At 40.1% G+C, this 16,674-nt stretch overlaps 1 protein-coding gene across 1 annotated transcript in view; it reads right to left on the bottom strand.

Moving 5' to 3' along the window:
• The window catches only part of itga11b (integrin, alpha 11b), a 122,342-nt gene that overhangs the window by 15,351 nt on the left and 90,317 nt on the right, over positions 1–16,674 (bottom strand). Inside the window, exons 22-27 of the mRNA XM_072385332.1 lie at positions 12,810–12,893; positions 12,365–12,461; positions 11,909–12,022; positions 5,816–5,902; positions 2,019–2,129; positions 1,701–1,796 (exon numbers count right to left, since the gene is read on the bottom strand). Of these exons, the coding sequence (XP_072241433.1) occupies positions 1,701–1,796; positions 2,019–2,129; positions 5,816–5,902; positions 11,909–12,022; positions 12,365–12,461; positions 12,810–12,893 (589 nt within the window). The remainder of the gene's footprint in view (positions 1–1,700; positions 1,797–2,018; positions 2,130–5,815; positions 5,903–11,908; positions 12,023–12,364; positions 12,462–12,809; positions 12,894–16,674) is intronic.

The following is a 16,674-nucleotide window of genomic DNA, read 5'->3' as shown; positions in this document are numbered from 1 at the left end:
TGCTGCGGTGTTTATTAGCTAATTGGTCTCTGTGATGGTCCCAGTAGGTATAGTATGTTATATTGCATTCACATCTTCAGGGCTTAAAGTATTCCGGCACCGTGCCGGATCTCTGGCGTGTGGCGTTTGACTCCGATTCAAAATAAATAGATGAATAAATAAACAAACATTAAAACTGTTGATGCTGGATTGTCATGTCTGTGGTTGTTGTGACCATGGATGTACTAAGAAGGTTGTGACAGACATTGCAACAGTAGCCAGCAGTAGTTGATGCTGCGTTCCAGACAACTGGGGAAAATACGGGCTGTGAATTGTGGAAAATGAATTGAACAGCATCAAACTTGGAAATTACACGTATATTCATCTTCTTCCAAAATAAGCATAAATTGCTGCTGCATAGGTTTTGAGTGTTCAGCGGATAGCGACAATATGCCACACTTCATTTTTCTCCTCCGACTTAACCTGTAGCGTGTACCTATGACCTCTCGGTTACCTCTGAGTGGTCTTGAACGCAGCATCCAGGCCAGCGTTTGTTTCGCCAAAATCCAACGATGAAGGGAAAATTCATGAAGCCAGGGGAAGACGTCCTAACTGAAAAAGGCATTAAAAATGAATGGCGCTGGGCATGGATAGATGAAAGGGGCGGAGACGGCAAGCATTTGGTAGCTGGTGCCAAAAATGAAAGGGGAACTCCGGTATTTTTAAACCTAGATCTTATTTCTGGCATGAAATACATTTATCTACTCAACGAGAACAGTTTGGCAAAAGTTGGTGTCCTTGGAAAGCTATTTAGAAAACTTGTGATCGGAGTATATCCATATAACGGAGTTAATGGGGCAGGGACGATGCAGCCTCTAAATAAGGCATTATTTGTCTTTATTTCACCAATACTTTAAGAAGAATGAAAGAACGAACGTGTACTATAGCTGGTCCCAGTAGAGTGCCTGTGTCGAAATCCCTACGTTAGCTCTCCTATAGCCGCAAGTAGCCACATAACAGCACCAATGAGCTAACAGAGCTATAGTACACGTTCGTGTACATAGGTTGATAGTGTATGTGTCAGATCCACCACTTGTCTATTAATCTCTCTCACAGTAACACTGAGATTGATGGAGGCATGCAGTAATAGGTATATATATATATATATACACACACATATGTATATATATATATATATATATATATATATATATATGTATGTATGTATATACACACATATATAAATGTAACTTTGCTGTGCATGTGGGAGTTTTTATTGCAGATGCAACACAGTTCTATATGAAGTGTAATTTTGATGACTGAATACAGTCTCTATTAAATTAAACAAATGTAATCAAAATCTAATTAATAGTAATATTTAGAAAACAAAGTAAGTTAATAAATGAGAAATAAAGAATTTGGAGTCTTTTGAGATAAAACAAATTTTTAAAACAAATCAACAGTTTGTCAGGTGTTCAGTGTAAGTTTAAAATTTCGGTTACCTTTTCATTTTTCATTTAAATGACTCAGTGTGACTATTCAACAAGGAAATTAAACATAGTTAATTTTTTTTAAAGCAGCTCATATTGGTGCTTCTGACTGTAATTTGTATTTATATGTATGGGTAATACAGAGTGCAGATACAGATATCCAACTTAGGTCTATCCGCAAGTTATGAATAGAGTAGCCAGTTAGTTAATGTTAGTTGAGAACAGTTATACCTCTCTGATAAGTCTGCCCTCACGAAGGAACATAGGACTGGATGCTTCAAGCTGGACAGAGGCAGCAATGAGCAGCTCTAAAGACCTGAAGTTTACCTGAAAATAAGATGAAGACGGTTAAATATAAAGACTAAATGTTCCAAATGTATTAAGTGTTTTTGTGTGACCACAGGAAATCATTAAGCCTTTTTTTAATCCTTATTTAAAAAAAAAAAAAAAACAGACCGTCCTCCAGTCAATATGTATGAACTTTGAACTCAGTTTCTATAAACTTCCCATTAAAATGTAAACATAAAAACAAATTTTGGAATAACTCACAGCATGCAGAATGGGAAGCTGAAGTCTTCCTGTTAATGTCAACTCTGCGTCTTGGGAGGACAACAGGCTCAGTCTGCAATGAACCACCATACTCGCGCTGTTACTGTGGTTCTGGACACATACACACACGTGCACACACACACGCACACACACAGAAAACAAAATACTTATTATCTGATAAAGAATATTATAAATGTGTTTATATATATAATTTCTATCAATAATTTCAGGTCTCTATGTAGTTTTAGCAGTCAGCAAATGGGGAAACTTAATGAAAACTTGACGATGAAGAGGACTTGCCCACATAAATCAATTAATATAGTACTTTTTATATGGGTTAACACTTACCTTGATCATGTGTACCAGATCTGGTTAAACTGGTTAAACTAAAACTTAACTTCTGCATTTGCAGTTCCCACTAAAGTTTGGGCTAAAACACATTTGGATTCTGTTTCAACACAATTGTACCTATGTACTGAAATTTCTGATGATTGGACTTTAGGTCAATACGACATAGCCAATTTCCTTTTAAGCCTCTCCCATGATGAAGTATTTTAATCTATCCGGTCCACGTTTTTTTTAAATAATCCTTCTCATTTATATTAGAATTATGTTGGTCAGCCACCTCCACATAGTAGAGGGCTTTGAGTGAGGGGTCAGACAAAGTGCGATTCAAATATCCATACGATGTGAAATTTATGGATCCTAGTCACCTCACCATCGTCAAGAAGACTTGGGCCTCACCCAGGAGCCAGGCCCCGGGGAGAGGCTTGTCAGCAAGAGTCTGGTTGTGTGACCTTTTGGAAAGAGATAAATGGGACCACCCTCCTGTGGACTCACTCACCGCCTGAAGGAGGCCGTAAGGGTGCATTGTGTATTTTGTAGCATCAAAGGCTCAGGCCTTGGTGGTTTGATCTATCTACTGCTGAAACTGGCTAGTCTGACATGGAACATCACTTTATGGTGGGAAAGGAGCCCAAGCATGTACAGGTTGAGAGATACCAACTGGATGTAGTCCGACTCACCTCGACACACAGTAGAGACTCTGGAAACAATTTCCTCCAGAGGGCCTGTGCTTTATTCCACTCTGGAGTTGCCCTGGTTCAGAGGCAGCGAAAAGGGATAGGCTTATCGATGGACAGTCAGGTGTAAAAAGTGTCTGACATGTCAACAGATCACCACCTGATGGGTGTTGATCTGTTTTATCTGATGGTAAGGGTCTGGTGCACCCAAGTATTTAATGAGGATGTGTTGGGAATGTTTGGGAGAGGTGCTAGTCCAGGAGATCTTCAACTCTCATCTCCAGCAGTGTTTCTCCAACATTCTGGGCAAGCAGGCGACATTGAGTCTGAATGGTTATGTTCCAGGCCTCCATTGCTGAGGCAACTGTATGGAGCTGCAGCCAATGGTAGTTAAACAACTCTGCGAAGGGAAGTCCCTCGAGGTGTATGAGATCTGCCCTGAGTTCTTTAAGGTCCTGGATGTTGTTGGGCTACCATGGCACTTCGGGACTGGGAGACTGGGGAGGTGGTCCCTCCTTTAGGAAAAAGGGGACCATAGGATGTGTTCCAACCACAGGTGTAGAGGCCTCTCTGGAAAAGTCTATCATCGGGTGCTGGTGTGAAAAGTTTAGAAGATAGTTGACCGCCTCAGAATCAGAAGGAGCAGTTTTTTCCCCTTGTGGAATACTGGAATAGGTCATTACCATTGCAAGGATATTGCAATTGATTGTTTATGTTTATGCATTTAGCAGACGCTTTTATCCAAAGCAACTTACAAATAAGGATATAACATTACAGCTAACATCAAAGCCAACAATAAGCTACAAAGAAGGAAACCACTAGTCATACTCTGTCAGAGGTGACAGGGGTGACATTGTAGAGATAGAGTGCAGTCATAGAGGGAAGTACAGAAAGATAAGGCGCCGTAGAGGGGGTAGGGAAGTACGGGGTAAGTGCTAGGATAGGAGGTGCTCTCTGAAGAGCAGGGTCATCAAGAGTTTCTTGAAGATAGACAGGGTAGTAGACAGGCTTGTTCTGGTAGTGCTCAATAGGTCATTCTACCATCATGGAACGATACATGAAAAGATGAAAAACTGCTGGATGACAATCCTGTGATGACTGGAGTGACCGAGTTGTGATATAAGCCTTTGCAAGAGCATTCAAGTAGATGGGAGCCGTTCCATTAAGGACTTTGTAGGCTAACATCAGTGACTTGAATTTGAGTGTGAGTGTGTGTTGCCTAACCAGTCTTAATGTCTTCATGTGTTCTGTAGATTGTGAGAAGGCTTATGACCGTGTACCTCATGATGTCCTGTGGGTGGTGTTCCAGGATTGTGGGTTACGGGGACTCTTGTTTATAGACCATTGGGTTTCTGTGCAACTGGAGTGAGAGCTTGGTTCACATTGCCTGCAATAAGTCAGACTAATTTCTGGTGCATGTTGGACTCAGCTGGGGCTGCCCTTTGTCACTGATTCTGTTTATAACTTTGATAGAAAAAATTTCAAGGTCCAGCCAAGGGCCAGCAAGGCTCCTGTCTGGTAGGCTTAAGATAGCATCTTTTCTTTTTGTAGATGATATGGTTTTCTTGGCTTCAACAAGCAGAAACCTCCAACAGTCACTGAGGCAATTTGCAGACAAGGAATTAGCATATCCAAGTTTGAGGCCACTGTCCTCAGTCAGGGTCTTGCTCAAGAGTGGGGTTAGGGAGGTGGATTGGGGCAGCATCTGCAGTGATGTGTACATTTCACATTTCCCTGGTCTGACATTGGAAAAAGAGCTGTCAATTTGCCAGTCAATTTATGTTCCAACCCTAAACTATGGTCATGAGCATTCTTGGGTGACATGCCAAAAGTGTGAGCTTGCAAATACAAGCAGTGGAAATGAGCTGCCACCAAAATAGGGGCTGGGCTCACCTTTAGAGTTAGGGTGAGAACCACTTCCATTCAGCAAGAGCTCAGATTAGAGTTACAGCTCCTCTGCATCAAAAGGAGCCCAGTTAAGGTAGTTCAGAATACACTGGAAAGACTATACCTCTGGGCTGACATGAGAACGACTCAGTGTCCCCTTGGAAAAGCTGGAGGAGGTGGATAGGGAGAAGGAGGTCTGGAGATTTATACTTAGACTGTTGCCTCCATGACCTGGTAAGGGGCAGAAATTAGATGGATGGCAATGTAGGTCAGTTCCACAATGGGGTGAACCAAATTTGGTGTTCATTAATTTTTCCATTTTCCATACCGGCTTTTTCATATTCAGGGTCATGGGCATGAGAGCCAGTCCAGCTACCATTGGGCTGGAGGCAGGGTACACCCTGGACAGACGGAATTTAATCACAGGGTCAACATAGAGACACTCACCCCTACAGTTTATTGAAAATGACCAATTTACCTAACATACATGTTTTTGGGTCGCAAGAGGGAGCTGGAATACACGGAGAGCACATACATGCGTCGGGAGAACATGCAGGCTCTACTGAACTCTGAGAATAAATTAATTTGAGCCATATCTTAGCTAACAGAGTAATCATCTTTCAGCCATAAAGTTAGCAGTTCAATTCCCCCTTACGTCTACATGGAAGTGTCCTTGGACAACATGTTCATTGGTGTGTGATTTTAAAGAAAAAGTACTGCATACAGTACATAGAGTGCATATACATGACAGATGCTAACAAAAGATGTAAAACTGCATCATATTTAAAAAGACGCTGTGTAGACAAGTGTAAACTTTTTACATAAAACATAAAAAAAACAAATTCATGGGTTCTCCTTGCAGTAGAAAAAAACAACTATTAGTCTTACCAGCTGTGACAGGTGAGATAGGTCTTCAGGTGTCACAAGATTAGTTATTTGTGGATGAGGCAGTGTGCAATAGGACTCAGCTACCGCCTAAAAGGAACAACAGGATAGAAAAGTGTTATATAGACTATATCTAAAGTCTTGAATAAAGATGACTGTATCCTTAGTAAATTTACTGATATGAACTGTTTCCTCTGTATCATCGTTGATCATACTGCACAAGACGAGAGCTATGGAAGTTATTGTTGGATATTTGTAACCTACACAAGACAATCTACAAATGTGTTACAAGATCCAAAAAATGTTCACTATCAATAAATATTTATTTTTGTATGCACAAAAATCTGGAACTATTTTAGCATATTTGTGCATCTCTTCCTGTGAAATGTGAATTAAGTTATGTGACTTCCCTTTTGTTTGTTTGAGGGTTTTTGTTCTAGGGGTACCACAGCTGCACAACCTGCACAAGACAGTTCACAACTATGTGCAATGGCCCATGAAAATCTGAAACCTCAAATCTTTATCTTTGTATTTTTTTGTGTAAAAATATATCCAAAAACTTTCACATATTTGTAAATTACTTCCTGTCAGTCTGTGGGGCTTGTGATTTACGTGACTTCCCTCCTACCTGTTTGCATAATTTTGTCTAACTACAGAGTTCTTGTTGTGCCAAAAAGTGATAATCTGCTGAAAGTGATTGGACAGGAACAGGAATGCACACAGTCTTTTAAAGCTGTTTTGCTCGATTCTTGGTTCTACAACTGCTCTTTTCAGGATCAAACTGACAAAACAAGCAAATAGACATTACATCCATAACAGAGAATATATGATATAGTGTATAATATTTTGTGAAATTCTAATGCTATATAACTAGACAAAGTACTTTGCATTGTAATTTAGCATTTATGCACAATACTGTTTGTTACGCCTTATGCTTTTTTGTTTTTAGAAAGTATGGACATAATCAATGGGTTGATGACTTACTGAATAGTCTCGAGATTTTTTATTTTTTATTTTGTGAAGATTATTGCTCATCAAGTTCTTCATACCCTTGGGATGTTGTCTGAACTTTTAGCACACATTTGCACACAATCTTTTAATTTTTCCAAAAAGTATCTATTCATGTTCATATATTAGAATCATTGTTGTTACATACTTATATTCTTATATACTTATATACTTAGACATTCCTCAGTACATTGTACATTATTTCAATTTTTATTTAGTAATCCCTGTTTTTACATTTGTCTGTTTTATTAGATAGTATATGGTCTGTGAAATTAATTGAAATTGTTCTGCCTTTTAGCACATTTCAAAACCAATTAAAATAAGATTGTTTTGTAAATGTATTGTTGCTTGTCTAATTTAGTATGGGTGTATAGAATATAGGTCGTCAAAAGATGTACAGTGCACAAATGATCAAGCATGGTGTAGCACTCTCAAGTGTGGAATTTAATACAAACTTAAGACTTTAAATGGCTCCAGCATTATTTTGAGGGGATGGTCAGTGTATAAAGACCAGATGGGGGATTTCTACACTAAGAAAGAGAAATTTACAACAACCTTTGCCCTCTGGAAAGGACTTTGGGGAAGTTTGCATTACCGACTTAGTGCCAACTAAGCTGAACAAACAAAGAATCCTTTTTAGGAGAATATTGGAGAAAACCAGACTATAACACTTTCGACCTTATCTGGACAAAGTAAACCAAGGGTGACATATACCCTGACTCTGATCCAGCCTGACAAGAAGCAGATGTCTCATGATCTCACGGAACTCTTAAAAAGACCTTACTCAGAGTCACTTTCAGTCAAATCTTGAAAATGTATTAAATGTGTTTTATATCTTTGTACAAGTTCTTTCAGGTTCTCAGTGAAATCACGAGCTGCATTTTAAGACTGAAGAATACCGAATAAATCATTATGTTGGAAAATGACTAACCTGCCTGTGGAGCCACATTGCTCCCTAGTGGTCCGTATCACTGAATAGTTCAATCCAAAATTAAGTCAACAACTGGACATTTTTATGAAGTAATGCAACCATTAATTGACGTTTCCTGCTGTTTTGTCTTGTATTCCATGTTTAACACAGTAAAATAACATTGTTTGGTTCGTTATTCATATGACATAACTTTACAGTCAGATCCATCTGAGTTTTGAGACTCATAATCAGTACCTATGTTATGTTATGTTGTTATTTTATGTCTTTATATCATGAGTCATTCTTTAACCTTTATATCTTAACAAGTTGTGGTGTTTTCAGAATCCACTAGACGAATGTTAATGAAACGGAGGAATGGAGAAATCAAGTTTCTTTGTTTCATCCAAAATCTCTTAATGCAAGAATTAGGTCATCCAGGCAGACGTCCCAACAGTTTCAGCCATACCATTGGTTGTACCATCTTCCCCCTGGCTTTTACCATGGCAAAGGAGCTTATAATGAGGGTATCACGGCAGGTCGTTGGAGGGGAGGACTTGGAAAAACCCAGACTCTTTAGTTATTGTCCTTGGTGACTTTAACAAAGGAAACCTCACTCATGAACTTCCAAAATATAGACAGTTTATTAAATGCCCGACCAGACAGGAGAATATTCTGGATCACTGTTACACCACAGTCAGAGATGCTTATCACGCCGTCCCCCGTGCTGCACTGGGCCACTCCGACCACGTCATGGTTCACCTGATTCCTGCTTACAGGCAGAAACTGAAGCTCTGCAAACCTGGAGTGAGGTCATGAAGGAAGTGTCTCCAGGCGTGTTAGGACTCTACTGACTGGGATGTGTTCAGGGCTGCTATCAACAGTCTGGATGAGTACACAGAGGCTGGGACATCATACATCAGCTTCTGTGAGGACTGCTGTGTTCCACCATGCAACAGGGTGAGTTACAACAATGACAAACCCTGGTTCACAGCCAAACTCAGAAGGTTAAGGTTGGATAAGGAAGAGGCCTTCAGGGGTGGGGACAAATACAGATTCAAAGAGGCAAAGTACAGGTTTAGGAAGGCGGTGAAAGAGACTGCACTCTGAGAAGCTCCAACACCAGTTCTCAGCCACCGACTCTGTCTGGAAAGGGCTCAGGCAGATCACCAACTACAAGCCTAAAGCCCCCCACTCCATGAACGACCGACGCTTAGCCAACATCCTGAATGAATTCTACTGTTGCTTCGACAGACAAAGGGACAGTCCTGTAACCATCCCCCACGATACCTCTCAACAGCTCCAACTTCATATCACATCCACTGCTCCCACTTCAGCAGGGCCTGGGCACATCTACCAAAACCCACCTTAAAGGCCCACCCCTCCTCCCCTCCACCCACCCCAATGATGACTCTTTCCATACATGAAAGAGACGTCAACAAGCTCTTCAGGAGACAGAATCCCCGGAAAGCTGCTGGACCAGATTCTGTCTCTCCATCCACCTTGAAGCACTGTGCTGATCAGCTGTCTCCAGTGTTCACAGACATTTTTAACACCTCGCTGGAGGCCTGTCACGTGCCAACCTGCTTCAAGACCTCCACCATCATTCCTGTTCCCAAGAAGCCAAGGACTTAATGACTTCAGACCCGTCGCCCTGACCTCAGTGGTTATGAAGTCCTTTGAGCGCCTTGTGGTTTCACACCTGAAAGAAATCACTGATCATCTCCTGGACCCCTTACAGTTTGCCTACAGAGCCAACAGGTCTGTAGACAATGGAGTCAACCTAGCCCTTCACTACATCCTCCCGCACCTGGATTCCGTAGGTACATCCCGGCTCTGCTTTAGGAGAAGCTCTCTCAGCTGAGTGTGCCTGACTCCACCTGCAGGTGGATTACAGACTTACTGTCTGACAGGAAGCAGCATGTGAAGCTGGGAAAACCCGTCTCCGACTCACAGCTCGTTAGCACTGGTTCCCCCCAGGGCTGTATTCTTTCTCCTCTGCTCTTCTCCCTGTACACGAACAACTGCACCTCCAGTCATCAGTCCGTCAAGCTCCTGAAGTTGGCAGACGACACCACTCTCATTGGATCTCTGATGGTGACGAGTCTCCATCAGACTGCAGCGTGTCATTTAGTCTGCAGAGAAGATGATTGGCTGCAATCTTCCATCTCTCCAGGACCTGTACACCTCCAGGACTCTGAGGCGTGCAGGGGAGATTGTGGCTTATCCCTCGCACCCCAGTCACAAACTATTTCAGACACTCCCCTCTGGCAGGAGGCTGCGGTCCACGAGGACCAAAACCTCACACCACACGAACAGCTTCTTCCCATCTGCTACTACCCTTATCAACAAGGCCTGGAGCCCACCTTGACACTGACTCTCTCCCTCCCCCTCCAGACCCTCTGCGTTACATTAACGCACATCTATTGTGTATATATATCCAGATTCTGTATATATATCTATATTGTCAGCACCAACTAAACCAAGTGAAATTCCTTGTAAGTGCAAACCTACTTGGCAATAAACTTGTTTCTGATTTTAAAGATGGGATTAATATTTAGGGTTTTTATTTTTGTTTTCTGTCTTAGGAAAAATTAAGTTCCACTATTTGTTTTCTTGTAAAATACAACTTTGAAATAAAACAGAAGTTTAGTTTTTTGTTTATTGTCAAATTATTTGAAAAAAAGAAAGAAATGAAAGGTTTGCATTGAAAGTTATGAGCAACCTTTACCCTCAACCCTTACACCCTCTACTGAAACAACACCCCTAAGACCAGCCTGTTTTAGAGACAGGGAGTGGGCAGGCTCTGACTCCACCTTACTCCACCTCCCTCTCACTGTGGGTGTTTCTCGCTCTGCCTCTCTTGAGAGCTTCTCCCTACCATGGTGAGAAAGAATTTTTGACAAACAAAATGCAACTGTCTTTGACATAACCATGCAACCATGTCAGTTTGAAGTCATTTCACCTAGAAGGAGCTCCTGAAGAAGTTTGGCCTTCTTGGCTTCAACTGGACGGTTAGCTTTTGTATGTTCCTATGTTGACTGAGGACACTTTGTCATGGTGCCTGATGTACAACAAACTTAATGTGACTTGAGCCTCTAGAGACAGCTTATTTCTGTTGATGTTTTATCAATCTATGTATCATACTAACTGTGTGTATTGCATGTATGCCATTTATGTCACCTCACAATCACAGAAGTATTGAATTTAGGAAAGTTGACACAAGAGGGTTGTAGGTATAAAATATGCTTGAACTTTGTGGTCTACAGAAGATTATTTTGGACTCCTCGTGACTCTTTTTATAACCACTGACATAACAGAATACTATCTTTTAGAACTTTCAAGGCCAGAGTTTGAACCTATATGCCAGTTTGACTGAGGTAATCAAGAGACAGGAGATATAATGACAAATTTCACTACACTTACTTGAGGCATAATTTCTGAACCAATTCAGCAAAAAACTTTGCTGTTGGTAAGTTGGGTAAACAGGTGAAAATGGCTGTACACATTATCTTTTCAAACTACTGCTGGAGTAACCATCAAATGTAAAGTTTATCCAGTAGGATATCCTCTGAGGCTGGGAATGATGTAAGATGCATGGTCTCCATAACAACTGACAACAGAACATTTCAGTGAAAAGCTGGCATCATCGTGCTAGCAGTTTGAATGAGAACATGAAAATAAGGGTGGATCTAACAGCTGAATGGATGATTGACAGAGATTTTTCACACCTAGGGAACATAAAACAAAATGCCAGGTTTTTGTTTTTTTAACATTTTTCAGTTGGCAGTGACTTCAGACACCCAGTTATGTGCTCTCAAGAACAAAGTTATTTTAAGTATGTCCCCTTAAATAGTTTTCTTGTTGTGTTTATGTTTCTATGTTGAACCATGTAAGCAGGCAGTTTCCTTGTAATTGGCAGTTTGTCTCTAATGGTGGCAGTATCAAATTCTTGATCCTTAGTAATTTGGTAGATGCTTGTTAAGTTTTTTTTTAATTAATTAATTTTTTTTAGGTATTAACAAATATTCCTTTTTTTTTTAGGTATTAACACATATTCCTTTAAAGCTTTGTATTTTTTACCACCCAGTGCTTGGAATATAAATTATGTGTTTATTGTTTAGGTCTCCCCCCCCCTTTTTTAAATAAACCTTGATTAAAAATTAAATATTTCCTTTTACCTCATCAATGCTATAGTCTGTAATATCCACCAACTGATACCCCTGCCTGGTCAGAGCCCAGATATCAACCCTGAACAGGATGTCTTGTACTGAGAAGATGCCCAGGTTTTGAATCTACACACAAAGAATACAATATAGTAATATTATAATATATTCAGACAGTTCAAACAATAACACAATAAAACTTTTATTGTAGATGCAAATTATGTTCAGTGCTGTCTATTCCTATCATTCCTGTAATCAATTCTGGTAGTAGTGTTTTGTATAAACAAGAACACTACCACAACAGAAATTTGTTGACAATTCTTGTGTGATATGCACAAACGTTATCTACCCCTGCTTTACACTATAATGTATGTGTACCATCAGTCTGTATGCCTTATTTGTTAACCATACTGAATTTTCTTTCAAATTTTATGAACTTGGTGGGTTAATCAGTTAGTTTCTTTAACTTGCATTATAAGTGAGGTTGAAGGTGGGGAATTTGCTGTCTGGTTGGTCCCAGGATAGGGCGGAGTAAGATCTGATTTCAAAACGAGGAGGGTTAGGATCTCTGTCAGAAGAGGGGGAGGAAGAAGAAAAGTTCAGATTTTGCAGTACAACATTCTTCCATACTTAAAAAAATTGCAGAGGGTACAACATAAACTAACTGTGGATCACTAGCACTTATTTTGCTACCGGAGTGAATAAGAAGTATCTCATACAGAAGCAGTGATATACATCTCTTAAATGTACAAGTTTTGGAAAATCCAGCTCATAAATCTATGACAAAATTTTATATCACTGTAAATATAATTTCAAATACATTATCGCTGATTGGATATTTAAGAGGTAATTGATTTGTCAGGCTCATTATGTGTACTAACTTTTAAATAAAAAACTATCTTTGCATATCACCCACCTGGTGAACAGAAGGTCGGTTTGATATTTCAAAGGAAGGAAGATGTCATTGGTGTTGTCTTCTGGGTGTCTCTCCATGCCCTCACTGATTCACACAAAAATATACACACTTAAACTGACACTGTTAAACTTGAACAAATAAAAATAAGTCCTAACATTAAAATGTAATGAATCTATCACTACAATATAGCGTAAAATTGTTAAAAGAGGATTGAGAGTGCTATGGCTAAATAAATAGATAAATGAATGAATAAAAGTAAATTACATACCCTGAATAATAAGCATAAAACAAGAGATGCTAATTTCTCTATAATAAAACTGATGACAGAACTGTTTTTGAAGTTTTTGCGGGGTGTAGCTGACACACCTAGCGTAAAGTGATTAGATATAAGGATTTATCCGAAAGTTCTCACTATCTGAATAAACCTTATTTAATCTTGTTTTGGGCACCACCTTCAATCGAAGAAAAAATGACAGAATCTTACAATTCTGATATGTTAAATTAATTATTAATTAGTAAATTCCAGTCTCATCTATTCGCTACTCGTGAAATCTCATTTTGTTGGACTCATAAATACGTAAAGAACACATACACAAAAACAGGTTGATTTTATATATGTATATATATGAACCATTTATTAAAATTACATGACCAAAGACATGAACCTTAAAACAACAGTAGAAATGCTTTGAATATGGATGATTATATAAGAAACACTTGCTATTTGAATTTAAAGGCTAACAGCTTGGATTAATTTATCATTTTAACAGTGATTTCTCTCAACACCCACCGCATATCATCTGAAATGTAAAAACAGGGCAGATCTTACTTGACAAACTTTCCTGTTAAGTCAGCTCCGAACCACAGGTAAACGCCGGGGGGTCCAACTGGGTCTGTCTCGGTTCCACGTCTCATGGCTTTCGTTGTGAGTGACTTTCAGGGACTTTAATTAAAGTGGCCTGGACCGGTCGCTCTCCTGCGCCGGAGGGGACTTCTGGTGGCTCAGAAGACGAACGGGGTGGTTTGCAGGAATTCACCACAAATAATGACAAAATTGTCCAAGAGTCTAGTTGATTTTGGTTGCTGACCAACTCTGATGAGGTTAACTTAAATTCACAAAAGATTGACAAAAAGTTGACTGGCCTAAAGATGGCTCTCTTGGTGAGCAAGACTAGGTGATGACACATGAGGTTAAAAACGTGCGACGTAAACAGGATGATGACGGACGAACGAAAAACACAAAACGTATTTTTCTACTACATTCTTCTTCTCTTTCTGTCTTTGTTCGGACCTCTTTCATCCATCTCATCTTCCTCTTCTGCCATCTTTCTGGTTACTTCATTTCTTAACTCTGCAAAAACTCTTTCTCTATTCCATTTTCAAAGACTTTTCGCAAGACTCAAATTCCATCATTTTTAACACTCTGTTCTTCATCTTTTTTCTTCTCCTTCTGTTCTTCCGTTCTACTCTGACTTTGCGTCTTGGTTTCCGTGGTTTGATTCGCAGAGGCGGGGCATGACGTAGGCTTATGCTACACTTTCAGCCAATGGTATGCCTGAAACTGTTGTGACATCTGCCTGGGCATGTTTTGTAAGACGACCTATTCTGAGTTACGAGCCTGCAACGAGTGTGCCACAAAGGATTTTGAAAACACCATAACTTGTTAAGATATAAAGGTTAAAGATATAGCATACACTTAGGATATAAGGACATCAAAAACAATATAACATGATGATTATGAGTCTCAAAATTCAGATGGATATCTGTAAAGTTATGACGTATGAATAAAGAACCAAACAATGCAAATGTCACTGTTGTTTACTTTGACCCAGATAAGGTCGGAAGTGTCCTTCTCTGGTTTTCTCCAATATTCTCCTAAAGAGGGTTGGTTGTTGGTTCAGCTTAGTTAGCATTAAGCCATTAATGCATCCACCTAAGTTTATGGCACAGGTCTGTCCTTAAGAATTTCTGGATGTATCTCATCCACCCCAAGGAGTTTTTTTTGACTACGTTGGTGACCTCCACCAGGGAAATGGATGCGGACACCCCAGATGCCTCCGGCTCTGACTCCTGTACAGGAGGCATGTCGCTCGGGTTCAGAAGCTCCTCAAAGTGTTCCCTCCACCTTCAAACAATATCCTCATTCGAGGTAAGATGATTGAGCACAGCTTGAGTGAGACCGCTCTGATCTCTCCTGAGTCGCCAGATGGTGCCCCAGAACACTCTTTGAGGTTGACCAAAATCACTTTCCTGGCCTCCCCGAACTCTTCCCATGCCACAGATTTTGCTTCCGCAACCGCAGCTGCTGCCACCCTTCAAGTTTTGCACGATGTACTGAAATCTGCAAGGTTTTCTATAAAAAAACCTAATCTAGATATGATAATAGCCTGCTCAAAAATCTGAAAATATGTGGTTATAACTCTTGCACTGTTTATCTGTATAGAAACCACTCTATTCACAACCTACAGTTTAATTCACATCCATACACATATCCTTTAAAAATGTCAGGTCATTCTGTAAGTGATGTTCGACAATCACTATCACACACAGATCCATCACTGCTTGTGTGTGCAAGCAGTGATAATGTTAGAAGTAACGCGTTACTGTATCCGATCCCTTTTTCAAGTAACGAGTAAAGTAAGGGATTACAATTACAAAGACAGTAATTAGATTTCTGTTACTTTCCTGCAAGCATGCTGCGTTATGTAATTTTATTTGAGAGAGTGTCTCATGATAATCATGTATGAGTGGTGCGACGTCAGTGCGTGTGTAGATCAACAAGAGATAACATGGAGCGTGGGAGAGAGCAGGACCGTGCAGGAGCATTTAATGCTTGGAAGTACTAACATTACTTTGAGTTTGACTCGGTAAAAAGCGACAAAAACATTAATGTCCGCTGTGCACTCGTGGGAAGAAATTTTTTATCTACAGCAAAAAATTCCACCTCAAATCTGAGCAAGCACCTAACAAGCCCGCACAGGAATGTGAAACTCATTGAGAAACCCCCGGATCCCTCCCCACAGATATGACCGCTGCAGCTACCACATCCAATTCCACCGGGCAAACCTCCGATGGCCCCCCTCCTGCTAAACAGGTGAAAATAGACTTAAGATCGACAGGACTTAGTGCCACTGAACTGAAGCTAGACACTGACTATATTGTCAAGGACATATTGCCTATTTCCACTGTAGACGCATCGTAGAAAAAATACAGACCAAAACCTCTTGTGTTTGTTGTTGTGTATCGTCCCACCTGGCCCTTATTCTGAGTTTCTGTCTGAATTCTCAGAGTTTTTATCCCAGTTAGTGCTGAGTACAGATAAAGTCATTGTAGTGGGTGACTTTAATATTCATGTAGATGTTGAAAATGACAGCCTAAATATTAACTTTAATTCTATATTAGACTCTATTGGATTTTCTCAAAGTGTTCACAGACCTACTCACTGCCTTAATCATACCCTTGACCTTGTGCTGACTTATGGCATTGAGAGTGAACAGTTAACAGTGGTCCCTCATAACCCTGTCTTGTCTGACCATTTTTTAATAACTTTTGAATTTACATTACTTGACTACACGGTTTCTGAGAAGAATTCTACATATAGAAGGTGTCTGTCAAAAAATGCTGTAACCAGATTTAAAGAGTTGATTTCATCATCCTTTTCTTCACTGCCATGTGCTGATATGACAGAGGACGGCTACCTAAATTTTACTCCAGTAGAACTTGACTCTCTTGTTGACAGCACTATAGCTTCAATGTGTACAACACTGGACAATGTTGCCCCTCTGAAAAGGAAGGTAATCAGTCAGAAGAGGTTGGCTCCTTGGTATAATTCACAGCTGCGTGCGTTAAAGCAGACTGCAAGAAA

This window comes from Leuresthes tenuis, unplaced genomic scaffold (genome assembly GCF_036924035.1).
Source record: "Leuresthes tenuis unplaced genomic scaffold, fLeuTen1.0.hap1 SCAF_5, whole genome shotgun sequence".
NCBI classification, from domain to species: domain Eukaryota; kingdom Metazoa; phylum Chordata; class Actinopteri; order Atheriniformes; family Atherinopsidae; genus Leuresthes; species Leuresthes tenuis.
This window is presented reverse-complemented; position numbering and strand designations above follow the sequence as displayed.